The sequence below is a fragment of the Lampetra fluviatilis genome, chromosome 7 (genome assembly GCF_964198595.1).
Source record: "Lampetra fluviatilis chromosome 7, kcLamFluv1.1, whole genome shotgun sequence".
Lineage (NCBI taxonomy): Eukaryota > Metazoa > Chordata > Hyperoartia > Petromyzontiformes > Petromyzontidae > Lampetra > Lampetra fluviatilis.
This window is the reverse complement of record NC_136281.1, coordinates 7,145,546-7,167,039: the sequence shown is the minus strand read 5'-3', so window position 1 is coordinate 7,167,039 and position 21,494 is coordinate 7,145,546. Positions and strand designations below refer to the sequence as shown.

Sequence of the window (21,494 nt, the reverse complement as noted above, 5' to 3'; positions counted from 1 at the left end):
ACTGGTTATCTGTGGAAAAGAGTTTAATCGCTCATCGGATTCCTCCAGTATCAATAAAGATTCTGATTTTCAAGTTTTTGATAGTGTAGCAAGGCTAAAATGTATTGTGAAAATGGATATGGTGTGTGCTTAATGTATTTAAAAAAACACTTGAAATGCGTGATCTATGAAATTAGTTGTCAGTTTAACTGAGGCAACTTTTAGCAGTAAATTTGCATTGCTAAAATGGTGTTGAAACAACTTTATTCATGTTTTAACTTATTTTTGCTACACATGATCACTTCATCAAAAAAAGTATACCGATATTCAATCCAATTGTATTACTGTTGTCCTTTAGCTACACATTATATCAACTTAAATTGTGAAAAAAGCAACACGAAGTAATTTTCCAATACACGAAAACACTTAAAAAAAAGACACATCATGAAATTTACAATGCAATTATTCACGTACACAACTTTAAAAGCCATGATTTTAAAAGTATGTTTGAATCTAAGTACTTTAATGATCAACGCAAACTGTCATTAAGTATTTTAGCAGATGAAATTCCTACATCAGAAGTACAGAAACTCATAACTGTGTCCAAAATCGATCGTGTTACGTCCACACACAGGTATATCGATGGGGCAAACTAACATTCTCAAAATCGCTGGCCTCGAAGCTACAGAGAATATCGCTATGGTGCAGCGAGATGTGCTTGCATTCGCCCTGGGCTTGGCCCAGTTCGGATGGCCGGTAGGGAGAGGCCTCCTGCTGGCGAGGAGTCCGAAGTACCTTGGGTGATGAATGTGAGATTGGGAGCCTCCCCATCCGCAATGCTGAAAGGGGATTTGTTCAGGGGTGGGCAAAGTCCACAACAAGGGGGGGGGGGACTGCGCGATTAATGGGTAGGGTTGGTGCACTGGGAGGAAAGGTGAAATACTGTACATATTTTAAATTAAATATAGCATCTAACTTAATTCAACACTCAATTCGGAGATAGAAATACACACTCAGTGTTTTCAATGGAGTCTTTAGAGGAGTTCATCGTTTTCTTTGCGGACACTAGCTAAGATAACTCCAATCTCCATTACATCTGAACACAATGATAATTTTAATTTAATACGCAGCCTATTCGCTGTGCTCAAACGACCACAATATGCATGTGGACATTAGTACCTGTCTTGCTGTGCATTTTTCACGCTTGGAATGCCCCCTGCTGGTGCTGACAAAATCATTTCCGTCTTGAGAGTTTTCCTGAATAATCAGACACTTGTTTAAGAATACCATACAATGATAAATGTGTTGATGCTATATACTTAAGCCAAGGAAAACACACTTCATGAATATGTACACCTTTACTGCTGCTACATGATTACATGTCATGGTTTGCTATCAAAGTATTCGTATATTGCTATGAATGCATTTGCTATGAGAGTTATTTTGAATTGCAGATTTCATGAAAGCATAATGATCATCATGACAATCTGGTATGTGATTTGCCATAGCTGTTCATTACCTGCTGCTCATCTCCCCGTTCATTTTAGCAAAGAGGACCCTCAGCACTCGTTCCTTCTGCTCCCAAGTCAGGTCACAGATGTCCACTTTTTCTGCTGTGATGTTGTTCCTGATGTTCAAGGGTATAAGCCACACATTTCCAATACGTACATTGTATCAACAATCTAAAACATGGTTTATTACATAAATAACTTTTATTTATACACAATTGACCACGCGCATATACACATTTAATTCGCCTTATTCACATTGTATTGTATGAATGTATTGTCAAAATGAGTCTACCAATGTTAAAGTTATTTGTTTTTTTTACAACTGTGTTCTTTAATCGTTTTAACTGTAACCTAGATCACTCTTGGGAAAAAAAAAAGTGTCACCTGTTTCAATGGGTTTATTTAAACTCCTGGTTAGATAAAAGATATAAATAAACAAGTTGGCCACCTTGTTTGTACGGTTGGCTCCGTGCATGTGAAAAGACGTTCATGCATATGTAGTGACACGGCACCGACTGCTGTACAGCAGCGGCAACTGCAGGTGGACACTTAGTGTACACGCCACTGAGCATACACACGGTGTGTGTGCCGGCAGGGCGGAGGAACTGGAGCAAGGGTCACGGTAGACCTCGTGGCCCCTGAAACCCTCTGGTGGGTTCGAGAAGGGAGGCGCGGCTAGGATGGAGCCAAGCCGCTCCGAGGGGAATAAAAGCAGCGGAGAGCGAGAGCTCCGGGCTGCTGGTTCTGGGAGTGGACTCGTCTCGTCGTCGCTGCCGCCTTCACCCGGACATTGCGTGGCCGGACAGCGGTTGGCTGTCTCGGTCGACGCCGTCGGTGCAACGTGGACAAGGTCGTGTCTAGGCCGGCCTGTACGGCAGCGTGGTTGTGAGAGGAGGCATGGCTCAGTCCAACAACGTCTCCGACTGAGTGTACGCATCACACGCCACACGCACACACAAGCCTCGGGAAAGTAGGACATTACAAATATATTTTAAAAAATTAGATGACCACTCACCATTTCTCTGCTTCCTCTACATCCCTGTAGACGCTGTTGGTACTGTGCTGCAGCTTGCCAAAGGTGCGCACTCGCGGGTACTCTTCCGTGCCGGCGAGAGCACCCTGCAGCTTGCGCTGGTAGGCGTGCTGCGCGGCGCGCTTGTAGTGAGCGCGGCTGGTGGCCACCTCCTCCTGCACCTGCGCCAACGCCTCCAGGAAGAAGGCTTCCACGTCGCTGCGCTGGTCCAGGATGTTGCGCGCGAGTTTCTTGACACGGTTCATCTCGCGTGCGCGCAGCTCCGTCGCGTGCCGGAGCTGCATTACCTCGGCTCGGTCGGCCTGGCTCTCCGACTGCCACTGGGCACGGGCGACCGCTCGCTCCTCCTCAAACTCGCGTGCCATGAGCCTCAGGCTCTGCTCCAACATCTCCACCTTCCTTTGCAGCTTGCGCAGCTTCTCCTTCTGCTGAGCTGCCTCCTCCACTTTCTCCCGAATCAGCTGTGCCCTCTCCTCCTGGCGAAGGGGGCAGTCGATGAGTTTTAATATTGATTGCAGAATGCAAGGTAGCAGTACACAAATATTTTATATTTGGCAGTTGCCGACCTTTGCTGCTACCGTGGAAAAAGAATAAATTAACAGCAAAGAATTCCAAAGATATTTGTTTTAAATGGTGGCTTTGAGAACTATATTAAGCTTTGAGGCTTATTTTAAAATATAACAATATAGTTTTTTAAATACTAAAGTATACATTTAACCGTACTCTTCATTTGCATTGTTGCAGATTTTTTTTAATTTTTGCACGTTTCACTATTAATGTCACATCTGGCTAAACCAGGAGTTGGCAACCTGTGGCTCCAGAACCACGTGCAGCCCTTTGGCCTCCCCCTTGCAGGCAGCCGTTTTAATTTTTTTTAATCTTAAACATAATTTAATGTAAAGATAATTTATTAAATATAGCAGGGATGGGTCACTATGGAATGTTTTGGTGACGGACAAAATGTACAGTCAAACTGTAATGTTAATGAATAACTAAGGAGGGGGGAAACTAAATAGAAGCAGTTTATTCCATCACCTATTTTGTTTATTTAAGTCAGAATATGTTTGTCATCTGCCGTATACCTGCTATGTTTGTGTACAAGTAGCTCTGCGTGTGATGTGGCTCTCAGACAATTTTGGTTAAAGACAAACAAGTATAACCCGTAAAAACAAAGTTTTTCACTATAAATCCTTTATATGCGTGGCGGCTAGAGTCCTCTCGTCCTCTGGCTTGAGATGGCTGCCACCTATGGGTCAGATTATTGCATTGCACCATTAAGCAATTGGTAATTAAATATAATATTTTTGTCCTAATAAGTGTAAAATTTTTGGAAAAAAATTTCACGAACATTAATTGTCACGCACAACGAGTCTGTGTGGAAAATGTCAGCTCGATTGGATCATGGGAAGTGGGTTAAATAACGACCGAAAGATTTGCACGGTCGTAAGCAAGCAAGCGAACTTAATATAAAGGATTTTAAAAAATGACTCTTCTTCTTTTAAAGGTTACCGACCCCTGGGCTAAACGGTGCTCGTGGCGAACCTACAGAAATGGGGGAATTTGTAAGCGTGGCACCTTCTCTTGGCAGAGCCGGTTGTTATGTTCCACGAGAATCTCGTTCTTCTTGCGAAGTGTTTGTGCGTCATTCTTGTGCAGGGTCAAGGCCTCGCTGAGCCGCACGTTCTCTTTGTACACCGCTTGAGTCGTCTCGTCAAGTTTCCTGTTACACACGTGAATAACACATGAGCACTATATGAAAGTCAGTCCGTATTGTATATTCATACATCCATGCATGTACATTATAGAGGAATGGGGATGAAGTAGTGGCACAGTGTTTACTGTGCTATAAACCCAGCTAGATTTTTGCTCATGACTAATGGCAGAGGCAATATCCGAACTGGTCCTGGGCTGGGGTCAGAACGTTACAACAAACAATACAAAAACACGACAGAAGTTAAAAGTATTGGAAACGTTAGCAAATCACTTTAAAAAATATACAAATAAAACTAAATTTTTTTTTTATCTTACCAGGTAAAGCCCACCAAGCTATTAGCTCATTTTTCAGAAGCGAACTGGCCACAAATGACAGCTCAACAAAGTGGCTTATCACGTGGAAATGTATAGCACGTGTGATGACTGTGTGATGACTGTAAGGTGTTGGCCCCTGGAGCTCACATGATGGCCTCTGTATGAGCCTGCTCAGCCAGCTGGTTGACCACCTGCCCTGCTTCCTCCTCTAGACGAACCTACAGGACAGACCATTGCCACACTTAGTAATGCTCACATCACACTGAGAAAACAGAAACATTGTACACTGCGACATTACATTCCCACACTATGTGTGAAATGTGAAAAGTGCACACGTATAAAAAGAGGCCTTTGATTTTTTCATTGGGAGGATATTCATTTTTATGTTACATTGAGTTGGTGATATTCTTTTCAAATAAGCTTCGTGTGGTTAATAAACTGATAGGCCGATTGTTTAAATTATCTGTTCGAAATGTTTGGAGTACAGTCATACCTTATCTTCCAAAAACTTTCTCTCCATTTTGGCCAGAGCTTCTTTGTGATTCTTGCCGGCTGCATTCATACTCTCTGTAATCTACATCATGAAGCATAAATAATTATTAAAGTTTGCTCAAACAAACTAAACTTTAGTGATAAAAACACACATATAATTGGAGCTTTTACATGAATAATTTTTCATGGAAATTGTAACCCATGTGTATAACTACATGCCAGTATATATATTTTCTCAACTTTTCAACATTCTGAGTGCATGTGACAACGGAGGTGCAGGTTCGGTACCATCACGGTTATCACGTTGTGCTACGAACCCGGTGACCCGAGCTCGATTCCTGCTCACAGCCAATCCCAGTGACGATAATTGGAACCGGTTCTGGGCCTCCCTTAGGTCGACTCAGCCTCAAATGAGTACCTGGTTCGATTGTGTAAAAGTCGCCACAAGGAAGACATGCATGGTCCTGGCCACCGACCCCTTCGTGTGCCATGCCGGCCTTCATAGGTGCTCGCTAACAACACTTGCTCCAACAGTCTGCTAAGACTATACTGGGGATCTTTGTTTTTGCAAGTGCAGGAGTGTTGTCACCTCATCCAGCTCTTGCTGCATCTGGTCCCGCTTCAGGCGAAACTCGTGCATGTCTCTCAGCTCGCTCTGGAGTTGATTGACCTCACTGCTCTTCTGCTCCAGCCGCAACTCCATCTCCGCCTTCTGCTCCTTTGCCTCGTCTATCTGATCTCAAATAACGTTACCATTTTACATTTAACTTATTCAACGATGCGAAGCACAAACAACTAAGTCAACATTCTCTTTATGTAGGGTCAGAATAACTCACCAGTTTTTTCATTTCGTCCCTTATTTCTTGTCGATTGTCTTCAATCTGCTTTTGCAGCTTCTTGATCTGTGGTGTCATAACATTCACATTTAAAATAAACCGATAACAAAAACAACCTTCCGCAATTGGGTTTGTTTGTGTACAAAGAACCAAGACGCTTTTCAGACTATATTTGGTTGGACATATTGGCAAATAATAACCAGAAATAAACAAAACATATCCCCTCAATACAACAATGAATGTCACTGAATTGTTCATGTCTCGCCCACCATCCTGTCCTTCTCCAGGTCTTGCGACTTCATGTAGCTGATGACGTCTATGGAGTCGCGTTCCACGGACCCCAGCTGTTGGAACAACTCGTTGTTGGACTGAGCCATGCGGCGCGCAGCCTCCCGGTACTCGCCACGGGAACGTTCCGTGGCCTCCAGCCGGGACTCCCAAAGCGTGGCGTTGGCACACGCTCGCTCCAGCTCCATCTCGCGATCCGTCTGCCTCTCCTTGTGCTCCCCGGTTTTGTTCTTCCTTGCGGAGGGAGCGCAGCACATAACGAGTACAAGGTGTGCGTGTGGCGGAAGTATGGAGTTTGAGTGCTGACCACAGTACAACTGTGACACGTAGTCACTCGTTCATCGATGGTCGGTCGCCTACTTGTCTTCTGTCGCTGATACCTCAGTTGCTGTCTCAATAAACTTCACTCATCGATTCCTCCACCCACCCTTGTTGATGACTCAGTCTATCAAACTGACTGTTTCATCTCATCCATACTGTGTTCAACCACCACACAGATCACAACACTGAGTTTTCTGCTGTTTCCCTCACACTGCTGGACTTTTGTAATTCCCTCCCATGTCTTTTTTCCTCAAGTTCAGAAAACCTTGCTCAACTCAAGAAACCGTATTAACGTTTGTAATGCAAAGCACACCTTCAATCGTGGTGTGTGTTACTAGCTGCTCGGCGTTTTGGGGGTTCTGGACCTGTAGCAAACAACCGCCATTTGAAACACACACAGAGCGAAGTGGCACAGTGGCCAGCAGGCACCGAGGTGGCAGTGGTCAGGACTCATCAATACTCATCAATACTGAGCCACTTTGCACAATGTTAGCAGTCCAATTCCCTATCTTAGTCACATGTACGGTCATTTCGAGATGTGTATCATAGTGGTAGAGTATTTATGACAGAGAACAGAGTAAATATCGTTTAAAATTGTCGCGATAACATTGCCTTAAATGGAAAATATTAGTTTTAAGGCTCGGGGTCCATTGCCCCATAAACACTTAGACATCACCAAATAATTTCCGGTCCCATTGTGATGTCACAGATATTTGGCAGCTGGGTGTGAAATATAAAAAAAGTTCCGACATACAGTATATACTAAAGCTCAACACATTGGTGAAGAACACTGGCCTGATAATAAAATATATATATATAATTGGCGACGTTTCGGACAATGACCTTTATTCATATCAGAGAGATATGTTATATATTAATACGTCTTGAACGAGTCACATTTTAACATATACGTGTGATATTTTAACATAAACGAGTGACATTTTAACATAAACCACTGATATATCTGTTTCAGTTTTTTCAGTTTCATTTATTTGGAAAAGCCCTGTGAGCCATTCGGCTCTTGAATCGGTTGCAACCGCAACAAACAAAAAAACATGAACAAGAAAACATATTAAAATGACTATGCGCAAACAGAAAAATCCAGGAAAAAACTGCAAAGTCTTCCAGTAATGCATGTCAGTGATATGCGCGTTAAATTCGTGATTTGCGGCACTGCGCTGTATGCCATGCGGTGAGTGTTGCGGTGTACGCGTGCTGTGCTTTGTCTCGCTGTCGTTACTCCAACGCAGCCCATAACTCTTACTTCTTCCCCTTCTTCGCTCCCTTGGCCTTGCCCTTCTTCTTCTTAGGCATCGTTGCGGAGTGTCCCTTGCTTTAACTTTAAGTAGTTTTACCACCGAGACTTTTACTCGTAAAAGAAACCTTTACCGCCTCCTCCTGTCTTGTTGTTTCTGTTGCCACGCCGAGCGTTTCCACGAGCAACGCCTGATCAATAACGTGCGTAGTGACGTCACAAAGCACATTCCCTCCCCACCCCCGTACGTCGTCACGCTCGCGTCGTGTCGCCCTATGACGTCACGACGCCCGAAGCCGCGACGTCGACGTCACGACGTAAAAGGAAGACGCTACACGTGCACCGCAACGTCACGTAATGACGTGATTGCGCAATTTATATCGAGTTACGGACTGGTTACAGATGTCTTGTGACCCCCAATTAATTTACCCTTAACATTGTTTTCCGTTGCATATGTATGTTTGCGTTAAATAAACCTTACTTTTAAACAAAGCAATATTACGTTTCTGATAATTAAATGGGGGTTACAAGACACTTTGACCACCACGTGCATTGCATATATACACTACGGCATTTGTATGCAGTTCATAATATGCGGATGTCACGGGGATACAGAATGACGTCATGTCGGTCAAACTCGAATGTCACGAGCGTTAAGTCGCACGTCACGACGCACGAACGGCGGTGAAGCAAGGAACGTCAATCCCCACCCCACCCCCACAAGGGCGTGGCTCCCTCATTGCAATGTCTCCACGTCCTAACAACGACGTCACGCCGTGGTAAACGTGACGTCACGCCGTGGCAAACGTGACGTCATCACGCACACACCGAGACACCGACCAAGGACCCCCCCCCGCCGTGCGGCGTCGTCGTCGTCCGCTGGAGCTGAAGCCGCGGACCCCGCGACCCGCGGAGCTCGCCGGGGAGGCCCCGCTCATGTTCCCGCCCTACGTCAAGGTCCGTCCGAGCTCTCTCGCCACGGGAACCGTGAGGGTGGTGGTGGTGGTGGGGGGAGCGACATTGGGTGATGGTTTCGAGGGTTCCCCGCGGCGTCCATGAGGTTGGGGGGGTGGAGGGGGGAGACGAGGCTCGGGCTCACTGCGTGTGGCCCCGGGTCCTGCGTGTGGCCCCGGTCTTTCGTGTGGCGGCGTTGGACTTTGGGCGCTGTGGGGGTTGAGCCGAGAGAGCTTTTACGCAGCGCGTCTCTGTGTGTCACCCTGTGTGTGTGTGTCTCCCTGTGTGTGTGTGTCCCTGTGTGTGTCTCCCTGTGTGTGTGTCTCTGTGTGTGTCTCTGTCTGTGTGTCTCTCCCTGTGTGTGTCTCCCTGTGTGTGTGGGGAGCGGTGGTGTAGCGATTAGCGCGCTGCGCTATGAACCCGGCAACCCCGGTTCGATTCCCGCTCGCAGCCAACACCACCAGTGATGATTATCTGAACCGGTTCTGGGCCTCCCCTAGGTCGACTCGGCATCAATTGAGTACTCGGTGCGATGTGAAAACATCGCCACTGGGGAGACAAAGGCGGCCGGGCGTGGTGTTGGCCACCCACCCCCTCGTGTGCCTTGCCGTCCTTTATAGGTACCGTACTCGTGCTTGACAAATTCTCGCAATTTAGTTATAGGTTTGAGATGTGGGGGTGAGACTGTGCTGTAGTCTATGCCCCCCCCCCCTCTCAAACAGAATCGCTGTTTGTGATGAAGGGATAGTAATCATCAAAGTAGGTGGGACACGAATGCGGCTGAGATACGTGCATGGAAGGATACGGTTCGATCAGAGGTTGATTAGCGGCCACGGCTATCGTCAGTGGCAGGTCATTCCTGAACTCGCCCCACCACACACCCTTCGCCAACCCGCACTGATCAGGATCAGCATTGATAAAAGTGTGGCGACTAAGCAACCTCCATGCCCTACACGGTGTGGGGGCGTCCTTCTTGCGGCAGCAGATTGATCAAATACTGGTGAACGATATTAATGAATCGTTAATCGAATATAGGAAATACACGTTAAAGGCCTCATTTGGTTCCAAGACGATCGGAACTTGACCTCTTTCACCCTAAAAACATAGTTTGTCATTTAAACACGCAGTTTTAATAAATAAACGTGATAGAACATATTAAAACATCAATGAATAAATAGAGCATATATAGGTGCATAAATAGAAGATCAAATAAAAAAACGTATCTTAGGCTAATAAGATGTTTTCCTCACTCTCGTCTTCACATTCATTTTAGGGGTCAATGTTATTTCTTTCATTTAACTTTGAAGTAAAAAAAAACCCACTAAGTATTCAAGGGAACTGTTTCCATAAGCAACGCACCGTCAAACATTGAAATTCTGGCCGCCAGTTGCTCTCAAAACGGTGATAAAAGGGCGTCGCTGGTTGGCTGAGGTCTGCAGCGTTCACTTCGGAGCGGTCCGATTGGCCGAAATTGGCGGCCGCATGGTATTGTAAACATGTCGTTAATCGAAAATGTCTCGTTAAAAGAAACAATGGGATCCAGGCGGATCGTTAATCAATATATCGTTCATCATGGCATCGTAAATCGAGGGGGCACTGGTTAGCATATCAATTCAAGGTGGGGGTCTAAAGTAAAGACATGGGTTTCTTGCTATAACTATAAGTTAAAGAGAAGACGTAGTTAATGGTTTTAACGAATTAAAAACAAAGTAGAATTGTCACCTGAGCCAGGGAATTAGACCTGGGCAGCGTGTCAAGGTCGCTGGCATTCTCTTCCCTCGGCTACAGCATCACACCTTACCGAGATATGGTGGGGGAATTTATAACATTGAGTCTGATAAATCGGCAACGTTAATTTCTTCTAGCTATGTCACGCCAGTAAGTTGGCAGGCAACATACCACACTTGTGAAATGGTGGTGATGCCCAGAATAAACCAGTGTGGAGGCATGGGCTGTTTGAGGTTGTGCTACTGATGCCACGTGGGGTGGGCACTCCCCCTGGCATCTTAAACAGTAGCGGCAAGTGGGCAGTGAGGTGTTGGCCTTAACCGTGACTGCTTGGCCGATATCCTTACATGCACTGCAATATCAGGGGCTGGCCGTACGTAGCCTTAGAGCAGTGCTGCACACGGGTGTTCGCTTAGCAGGTGGTGCGGACGTTGCAGATGGAGATGAAGCGGTGGCGGCTTCGCCCGAGCGCCTGCGCGCTGTTGCTCGGCTCAGCGCTGCTCGTGCTGCTCTTCTACGTGGGGCTGTGGTGCAGCGCCAGCATGGGCCTCCCCGATGCCGAGCTGCGTCTCGACCCCAGCGAAGACGGTGCCGCGGCAGCCCAGGGGAGGATGTTCTACGGCATCATGTTTGACGCCGGAAGCACAGGCACCAGGATCCACGTGTTCATTTTCAAGCAGCTCAACAAAGGTGGAAGGAATCATAAAATATTGAATTTCGTTGGTGTTGATTGATCAGTAGAATTTATGTTTCAGTCCGTTATCATTATGAACGAAGGTGCAGCTTGTGTATTTTCTATTTAAACCTTTCCGAGCAAAGGTGCAAATTGTCAAGTATCCAGCAATAAACGTAAAAATTGTGATAAGGGGTAACATTGCGGCTTGGAATGGGCAGCCTTATAACAGCTTGTGAAAAGAGACGAATGGGAGAGGATTTTCCAAAGTCAAGTCGTGTGTTGTGTCCTGCAATGTGGTGGTTGAACACAGTCGTGTTGTGTCCTGCAATGTGGTGGTTGAACACAGTATGGATGCCATGATACTAACCGTATGCAGATAATATAAAAAATTATTTAATCAATTGTATAATTTTGGAATGTTACATCCAATTAGTTTGACTAAACTTTACTTTATTTTTAAAGAAAACTCTTCAGCAATTTCTCAAATATAAAAAAAATAACTATTGGAGAAATAAAAATGTCGCTTTGTGATAAAAATATATATATTTAGCTTTTCTGCCTTAATAGTAATTTTAATGAGGTTATATATTTATTTTATTGTATGGTGTTCATTCATGTAGCCAACCTGCCGGAGCTGACAAGTGAAGTGTTCCTTTCCATGAAACCTGGCCTCTCGGCATACGCTGACCACCCAGAACAGGTGATGCGGTGCACAAACTCCACACAAAACATTCAATTATGCATAAAAGAACAACTAATGTGGCATAGCACAGGTAGCATGGGCCCTGTTGCAAAGAATCAAATGTGGTCCCTTATAAAAGTTCCCCCCTCTTTGAGGCACGGCGCCTGGGCCCATCCAGCCCGTCAGCCCCGGTGCAGTTACCAAATATTGCAGATACATGATGGCTTACCAAGGAAAACAATATCCAAGATAATTATACACATAGCAATTGTTTTAGATCAAAGCAAACTCTACAAAACATCTGTACCACCCACCAGGAATGTCAGCAAGTGATGTGACTGGCATGCTTCAGGCACTTGTAGCTGATGCTTAAAGAGCCTGAAGAGAAAGGTGGACTGGTGTGTAAACAGTTCTGTAGTTTCAGCTTTTCAGAGATGGGATCACCAGGATGTTTGCCTTGAATACAAATACTTAATTTGAACAAACTACATAAATTTTAAAACTAAACTTTATGTGCTTTTGCCCTCCGAAGGACACCGTGTATTCCTTCATATTTCAGATACAGGGGTTGAAAAAGAATCTTGATATTTACTAATATTTGTAAGATTTAATATAGCTTAAAACTGTTTCTTACAGACTGGCTGGCGTTTTTGTACGTTATAGAACATTATTTACATGAAAAACTCATGCTTAACATTTACTGTTGAGTCTGCCTTTAAGGCAAGTAAGTAAACATATTTTAACTGTTTACAAGGGAGTGTACGTCATTGTGTTTTAGTTTTCAGCCGCCCCATTCATGTCACTTTAGCCTCACTTAACAATATATGATGTTTTTCCGATGTATTTTCTGGTTGTACCATGTGTTGTTTTTGTGAAAACACTTTCGTACAGTACATCTGGAAAACTACAGAGTAATATGTGAAAAGTAACTGCTCCCTCCACCTCCCACCCCTCAATGTGATCCAGAGTGTGCAGTCCATAGAGGAGCTGCTGGCCAAAGCAAAGAAGGCCATCCCTGAGACACAGTGGCAAGAAACCCCTGTGGTGCTGAGGGCCACGGCAGGCCTGCGCCTTCTACCTGGCCGGAAAGCCGATGTTTTGCTAGAGCAGGTGAGCATGTGCTATGTGCAGGGCCTTGTTCATTTTTAAACATTAAGACAGATGACCTCATCGTTTGTGTGAATGTGCCTGTGGAAATGGCCATGGTCATCATCAGTTGTGAAAATTTGAACTGGTAATAGGCCTCACCGAGGTCGATCCAGCCTTAACTTAGTTCCTGGTGCAATGTGTAAACATTTACACGGGGGAGCCAAAGGCTGTGTCGCAGCACTCTGTAATGTTCCGTGCGGGCCTTGATAGGTGCCCAAAAAATAACAGCACTTGCCCAATAGTCTATATAGGGTATATTTATTGTTTTTGTCTTTGTGCAAGTATGTAATTATAAATGGACCACAAACAGTTTTAAGAATAATCAATTTTTTTAATTTGATGTTTTTTCACCAATTAAATATAATTTGTGATTACGGAATTGATACTATATTAATAAATGTAAACTTTTCAAATCCCGTTCTCATACGTTTTTCACTCTTAATTTATAAGGTGTTTATTTAAAATTATTAGGGTTTCAAATATATCTAATAATGTATTACACATTTTAAATATTGCTCGCATCTTTTCACAGGTGCGAAATGTGTTTGACAGGTCCCCATTCAAAGTGCCAAAGAACAGTGTGGAGATCATGGATGGTGCAAATGAAGGTGTGAGTTTGAACTAATTTCATTGTCCTTTGCAAAATTCATCTAGTGCATAAAACTGAGAGGACATTGTTTTCTTGACACGGCTCTGTTTGGTTTTTATTTCAAGGTATTTCTTCATGGATCACAATTAACTTTCTTCTCGGTAAGTGTTTTTTTACATTAAATACAGTCTAGTCTTAACATGCGCTATTGCTTAGACTGCCCCTGGTACACACATCTTACATCAGTTGCAGTCAATATATTGACTGCCTTTTAAAATAGAATATATTTATAAACAACTTAAGGCAGTCTCTGAAATGTGTCTAAAATATAATACGTTATAAAAATAGTGTCCCACTTGAAGGATGGCACAGGTGGGGAGAGCACAGTGCCTCTTTTTCCCATGGGAACCATTATAGTTAGCAGTAGTCTCTCCATGTTCTTAACTTGAACATCTTATATTCTGTTGTGAGGTGTGGTACGTGGTCTCCTTGGTCTCGAGAGATGTATCCACTCCTGTACTATTTTGCAGGAATTCTACGAGGGCCAGAAGACAAGTTGTTTGGAATACTTGACCTCGGAGGCGGCTCCACGCAGGTTACATTTTTGCCCCAGAAGCAGGTAAGAAGCATGTATGTATCACAGTATACACTAAGCTCACAACGTGCAGTATGTATAGTTACATCTGGAAATGGCAGTAATCCAAATTGCTGCTGTCATAGTTAATAAGAATACATCAACCCAATACTAAATAAGAATACATCAACCCAATACTAAATCATTCCACTGTCTCCTAAGTCCAATCCTGGATCAATTTCAAGATTCCACTCACCATCGTCAAGTTCCTCCATGGACTCGCCCCATATCAACCTCTCCACCCTTAATCTAACTACTGTCCTCTATGCACTCTCTGCTCCAGCAAACAAGGCTTCCTCTCGAAGCTGCCAGTCATCATTCACTCAGTGCCATGTGACTCAATCGCTTCTGCTGAACTTATCGTGTGGAATTCCCTTTCCCCAGCAACCAGTGCTGTCAATTAATTGTCCCTGTTCAAGTCCAAGCTTAAGGCCTTTTTTCCCCTCTGCCTATGACTGACTGCATTGAGTTGTAGTCGTATGAATCCAAATTTTAAGTTTGGTATTTCCACATTCATTATTTTCATATAAATAGTTGTATTTGAACTGCTAATTTATAAGGAAATAATTTGTAATTGAATAGTTATTTTTTAAATATTTTAACAATGCAGTATGCAGCCTATGCTCACTCTAATAATGCAGTCCATGTTTACTTTAATACAGTATGTTTAACTTTTGCAGTCGGCTTCGGATGCAGATGTAACATCCTTCAAAATGTTTAACAAAACGTTCAAGATTTATTCCCACAGGTGAGTTCTACACAATAAATGATAATGACATTGGTATATGATTATAATGTATTGAACGTATTACGGTATTTCAACTGAGTTGCTTTGTTAATTTGTATTTTCAGTTACCTGGGTCTGGGTTTAATGTCGGCAAGACTGGACATTCTGGGAGGAGATCCAGGGGAAGCCGGTGGGATAAACTTTTTTCCTTAATACTGTAATACTTTTTGCTTCTTTCGGTAAAGTCACGTAGGTATAAAAAGTTAAGTAAATCACTACGTTTCTGATACAACACAACACAAACGTCTGTCATCAGGTGGGAACAATCACAGCAAAAAACAGTTGCTGAAATAGACAAAAAAGCTGCGATTACCAGGGGGTTATATATGCGAGGGGGGGGGGGCAAGGATAGAGAGGGTGGAGGGAAAAGGAGGCAAATGAGACATTGAGAGTCAATAGCCTGAAGAGCCAGGGGCGGTACTTGGACACGTAAGGCAAATTTCTAAATGATGGGACTGAGCAGGGCTGGGTGTAAGAGACTGGAGATGCGGATACGAGAGCAAACTGTAAAGCAGTTAAGATTTTACCTGGTTGATAACATCCTTCCAACGATTGCTCAATTTGTATCTATCTTCTCGGTTGAAGTTATGTCTGTTTATATATCTGGATGGCTTCATGAACAAACCTTTGATAGTAGCCAGAAGGTTTGCAGAGCACCCTTGGTCTTGGAGAAAACAATGCTGTAATATCTTCTTGGTTCTTTTGGTAAAGTCACGTAGAAAGGAAGTAATAAAATAATAAAAATAAAACATAATAAAATAATTCTCACGACGTTTCGGCCACAACACAAGCAGCCGTCCTCAGGTGAAGACCAGGTCTGTCGAGGCGACAGCGTCTTGAGAATTATTTTATTATGTTTTATTTTAATTATTTTATTACTTCCCTTCTACGTGACTTTACCGAAAGAACCAAGAAGATGAATCCCTGCAGTCACGAAAGCTTTAAATCGAAATTTAATGCTGTAATACTTAACAAATATATATATTTGCCATTAGAGGGCAACCACTTTTACTTGTTTATAGCTTCACATAACAGTTCACGAATACATACAATGCTATTTGCAGTCCTAAAGAGTGGAGTGGGAATGATTATAAATTATGAATAACCACATGTGTTTTGCATTCACATGGCAATGTTTCCTGCTTATTTATGTTGTTAAATTAACAAGTTGTCTGATGCAGTATCACATGTATGTAATTCAGCATGTTGGGGTTACGAGTTGATCAATAATTCAGGTTTATGAACCTTCCAAATCTCCTGGACTGCGGGTTGGCCAAGAGATAATACTGCAAATTGATTCTTTAAACCATCTGTGCAGAGCCTTTAGTGTATTTCTCTGATGTGCGTGGTTTAACCGGGTATTCCGGTTTCCTCCCACATACACAATACTCTTTAATTGAAGTGGTAAAACATGCAGAACCCTCCTGAAAGGGTGTTGACTCAGTAGGATGTTCTGGCATAAACAGGATTATCAAATAGTATTTTAAATATTTTAGACTTCATACCTTCTTTATATTCAGAGTAGATATTTCGATATGAAAACAAATGTCAATTTTTACTTGTGTAGGCGGAAGGCGGTTGCTGAGTCCTTGCCTTCCCTCTGACTACAAGGGCGAGTGGAAACAGTCAAGCGTCACCTACTTGATCGGGGGACAGAAAGGCGGTGGGTATCTGGCTGTTGGGTCATTAAGTGCTACTGATGAGGACTCGTTTAATGCTGCTCTCATATAAAAACTCATAAGAGTGCTACGGTTTAATAGGGAAGTGTGCCATGCACATAAAATGTCAAGAACTGTTCTGCACTATTTCTATAAATTATTTGGTGTGCAGTATCCATTTCTCTTTTTTCTTTTGTAATAAGTGGAACCTTAATTAGGACTCCATAAAATATAGAATTTGTATTACTTTATTATTAAGGGTTGGAGAAGGTAGCCTTCACGCGGCCCACCAGTTAAGCGTCTCATCGCATGACTATTACCATCACTTTTAACTTTTTGTAAATTGGTTATATTTTATTTATATATCTCAGATATTCGATTTCGAGTACATGTAAATCCCGTCCAATATCGGTCTTTTTAGGGGCCAAAATACCAGCCAAAGAAGAGTGGGACGTGCATTGAGTATATCAACTATACCTGGAAGACCTCTCGGGCAAAGTGTGATGTACTCGCCAAATGTTTACATCAAGAAAACATTGACATTGTGCTCAAGGGAAACCCCTGCCAAAGACAACTGACTCACGACCTCTAAAATCAACAGATACGACTTAATTTCAATCATCTGAAATATGGCCTCGCCACTTACATCAAGGCCTTAAAGATTGTGAGGTGATAGAATAAATAATTGCCAACAAAAACATCGGTCATCGGAATAGGTCATGTGTCCGTGATCAATGTGTACAAACCGCCGAAGAGTCCTTGGCCAACTCCAATGATCCCTATTGCAGCCTATATATTGCTGTATGTGGGCGTCTTTAACAGCCACTGCACATAATGGGGCCACTCCACAAACAACGGACTGGTTATCCATAAACGATCTATATCTGCTTTTCAATCCTAATCGCAGAAGCAGTTTCCACTCCGATGGAAACAGGAGTACAAACCAGACCTCTGCTTTGTGTCCAAAAATCACCACGGCGTCCCGCTTTCCGCAATGAGGCAAATCGTAGGACTGTTTCCCAGAAGCCAACACCAGGGAGGTTAATAATAAAAACCTCATCGAGGACCCTACCACTGCTCCACGTGGCATTCATCTGAAAGCTGTGGTGCTTCATCAAACGTCTCAAAACAACAACTGTTTGCTTTCGTTAGTGCGACTGCCGCCACCCGAACAAAACAATGGACCATATGAACAAGTGCATTCTATGCCCGTTCTCCAGCGCACTGGGACAGTGTTAGTCGCTTTGGTCCCGAAGTTATCACGTGGCTAAAAAACTTAAATCTGGACTTATAATTTACACATACTTGCCATATTATAGAAGGACAATATTATAAAGTATATATTTCACATATTGCTCAATAATGAAGACAATTGTGTGACATAAAACTGAATGCATAAATGTTACCATGCACACATTGAAAAATTACACCTTGGTATGTGTGTCGGTGTGAACTCTGTGGCATGCAGCCAGCTTTAGCCTGTGTGCAATGAAAGTTGAGAAGATGCTGTCAGGGAAAGTGGAGCAGCCTGGAGGCATTCACCAGCAACACTTCTACGCCTTCTCCTACTACTTTGACAGAGCTGTCGAGTCTGGCCTCATTGGTGCGTCCTAAACTATAGTAACTGACCGAAACGTGTTAGAATTCTGAAGTATATAAAAAATTGTTTTATTTATAGATTTTCAATAAAATACTGCAATATGGTCAAATGTGTGTTTATAGCTTGTGCTCTTGTGCTGTATAATGTGCTCTTAAAATACGATTTAAATCAGTGGATAATCTAACCCACTAAGAAATAACAGCAAGTTCTCCTCTTTGTTTACAGCACCGGAAGGCGGCACTTTGAAAGTTGGTGACTATGAAGACAAAGCCAAAAGCGGTAACTAACCTTTTACCCCAATAATGTACTTTACACGCGATTTAAACAAATTTATAGCAGCTCAACTTTCATTGCGATTTGATATAAAACAAAAGGATTGTACACTGGAGGTAGATGCTTGGTCATGGATATGTTTCATCATAGTTGTATATGGCCTCGCAGTAGCACGCTAGTGCATCCGCTGCTTGCTGCAGAGGTTCACAGTTCAAATCCAGCGGCCGCATTGATTATTGAAGTGGGTGTCATAACCATAATATTACTATGCACTGTCTGTTTCACGGTGGAAATAGAAGATCCCCTGATATAATTCGCAAGAGTAGACCATTGTGCGCTAGCATCGGGAACCAAATTTGCCAAAATCGAAAATTACCCAATTGGGATTTCACAGCAAACATTGCACCAAACTGGTATAGTTTAAGGCCCAAGTCTCTCATGAATATTAGATTATCCTGGCTTCTTGGGTTCTCACCTGGTTAAACAAACTTGACTGAACTGGTATATGGGGACTGTTTAATAATTGGCCCTCGTGGCTGTGCTGATCTTGTGCAGTTTGTGATGGCAAGCAGGCCATCAAGGGTGCCGACCCCTTTCTCTGCATGGACCTAGCATATATCGCAGGTTTCTTGCAGAAGGGCCTGGGCTTCAGCAGAGACACTCCTCTGCAGGTGAGTTTACAATGTGTTGATATTGTCAATTGGTAATATGTGCTGAAGGAGTAATAATTTAGACTCGTTTACATTATATTAATAATCATTGACACTAGAAATTCGGTTTCGGCACCGAAAGTTGGCAAACTCTTTCGGCATAGTTTCTGTTTCGGTCGAAGCCATAAAGTTGACTTTCGGTTTACTTTCTTTCGGTTTTGGCCGAAACTGATATTGACTTTCGGTCGTCATTCGTCAACCGAAGATCTATTTTTTGAATATAACGCTAGTGCTACGTCTATCACTCTGCCTATCGGCCGGTTAGTCGGCGCTAGGCAATCCTATGCGATAGGCTGCAAACACAAACACATCATCAGCAGCAGCTTGGGAGCGAGGTTACAGCCGCAACCATGGTCTGCTAATAAGAGGCCGACTGAAATTTGGTTTCGGTTTCGGCGCCGAAAGTTGGCAAATGGCCTCTTTCAGCATAGTTTCTGTTTCGGCCGAAGTCAAAAAGTTCATTTTCGGTTTACTTTCGGTTTCGGCCGAAAGTAAATCTTTAACTTTCGGTCTAGTTTCGTTTTCGGCCGTTTTCTGCCAAAACCAGAAATTCAGTTTTGGCCGGCCTCTAATTGACACTGCAACATGAATACATGTCAATGTTGCTTTCCTGTATTTGACCAATACAGCTAAACTAACAGTATAATAATAAAAATAAAATACTTCGATTTCATAAATCAACTTTTATAAAGAGGTTCACGATACATTTAATGGCCTATTTGTCTTGCATTATATTAACGTGCATGCTGTATTTGTCCATATATTAAATGTGTGTATTATTAACCTTGAATTTCATTTTGTGGTTTCACAGTTGGCCAAAAAGATAAACAATGTTGAGACTGCCTGGGCTCTGGGAGAGACGTTTCATTTCATCGATTTTATGCGCTAAAGACTCATGATGCAATCAATTCTGCTAAGCCAATGTGGCGTTTTGTTAAACTACATGTAATGTAAAAATTCCGAACACCATCACGTGTTGTTGTATATTTGTGCATCTAAGTCTAAGAAAACTCCATTTACACAGTTTCTTTTTTTTTTAAGAAAACCACACAAGATCTCAGACCAACCTACAATTATCAAGCTTGTAAATGTTTCAAAGTGCAATTTGCCCATTGTGGTAAATGGTTAAATCAATCAAAATTACTATAATATTTCTTCATAATCTGAACTTTAAGAGAACAGATATTTCCAAGATTCCATATAAAAGATCGAACAGTTTCAACTTCAGTGTATACCTTTAAGAAATATAGCGCTGGGTGCACTTTTGGGGGGGGGAAATGTGAAACGGTTGTTTTGCTCATGTTTAATTTCTTATTTGTGTAAATTTGTAAATTGACACTTGGCAAAACAGCTGCTGTAAAATATAAAGTACATGCATGTTGTAAGCCACAGTCAGAGGGTTAATGCAATGTTCATTGTACAAAGCACAAAAACAAATTGTACATTTCTTCGGTTTCTTTATGGCCTCAAAAATGTGAATTAAAATGTACTGTTCACTGTTATTGTATGAAAGTTCTACAATCATGTGAATTACTATAATCTCATTGTGGTATGCAGTAAGGTGTAGAATTAACAGCAAATAACGTTACACTGCCATACTAATGTCAATACACTGAAACCCATTTCTATACAAAATATCTACATATTTTATCTTTTCACATTGCAGTAAGATTTGCAATTCACTATAAATAACACCGCTTTTTGAACTTCCAATACGATGCACATGGAAAAAGTGAAGCAGAATGGACAAATATTTGGCTGCAAGGCAGCTTTCTATCCTGTTTCCATGACGGTACCACCAATAATAATACTAAATAATTGCCGTAATTTGTTTCAGCAGCGGTGATAAGCACTCCAAGCCACGCAGAACTTTTTTTTTAATTATATTTGGTTTGTCGAAACGATACATTGCTTCAAATCACAAACACTTGTGGAATGGTTATGTCACTGATTGCACATTGCCAGTATTCATCTGGCACGCTTAATCATGTAGTTGCACATATGTCAAGGAATCATGTTGAATGTCACGTTTAATTACTCGACAGTATTTTTTTCTTAATCCAAATGATAATTGCTCATGCATATGTCTACAATCTTAGGCCTGGCTTAGATTATGAAAATCTATTCACTTGCGATACTAATGAAGGCATCACTATATATTTTAGCAGTTGTAAATAACATGTGTTATTGAATCATAAGACAAACGCCCATGTGGATCTTGTCAGACAAATGATCTTGATTTGTCCTGCACTTTCCATTGTTTTGCTACACTTCCAAGCGGCTTGCATTTTGCAGTCGATGTACAGCATTC

The 21,494-nt window shown here is 42.5% G+C and overlaps 2 protein-coding genes across 2 annotated transcripts; one reads left to right on the top strand and one right to left on the bottom strand.

The window, feature by feature from the left end:
- Positions 1-228: 228 nt before the first annotated feature.
- On the bottom strand, positions 229-7,920 carry BBOF1 (basal body orientation factor 1). The gene is made up of 11 exons (XM_078857940.1): positions 7,753-7,920; positions 6,149-6,401; positions 5,880-5,945; positions 5,633-5,776; positions 5,045-5,125; positions 4,699-4,769; positions 4,099-4,243; positions 2,506-2,999; positions 1,499-1,606; positions 1,159-1,236; positions 229-818 (listed from the first exon to the last, which is right to left on the bottom strand). The coding sequence occupies exons 1-11, from the start codon at positions 7,800-7,802 to the stop codon at positions 677-679; spliced, it is 1,632 nt and encodes a 543-aa protein (XP_078714066.1). The 5' UTR covers positions 7,803-7,920; the 3' UTR covers positions 229-676.
- Positions 7,921-8,564: 644 nt separating this feature from the next.
- On the top strand, positions 8,565-20,220 carry ENTPD5 (ectonucleoside triphosphate diphosphohydrolase 5 (inactive)). The gene is made up of 14 exons (XM_078858339.1): positions 8,565-8,700; positions 10,842-11,115; positions 11,722-11,801; positions 12,750-12,893; positions 13,465-13,540; positions 13,647-13,682; positions 14,052-14,140; positions 14,836-14,903; positions 15,008-15,072; positions 16,510-16,605; positions 18,069-18,203; positions 18,426-18,479; positions 19,029-19,144; positions 19,995-20,220. The coding sequence occupies exons 1-14, from the start codon at positions 8,680-8,682 to the stop codon at positions 20,070-20,072; spliced, it is 1,332 nt and encodes a 443-aa protein (XP_078714465.1). The 5' UTR covers positions 8,565-8,679; the 3' UTR covers positions 20,073-20,220.
- Positions 20,221-21,494: the final 1,274 nt, after the last annotated feature.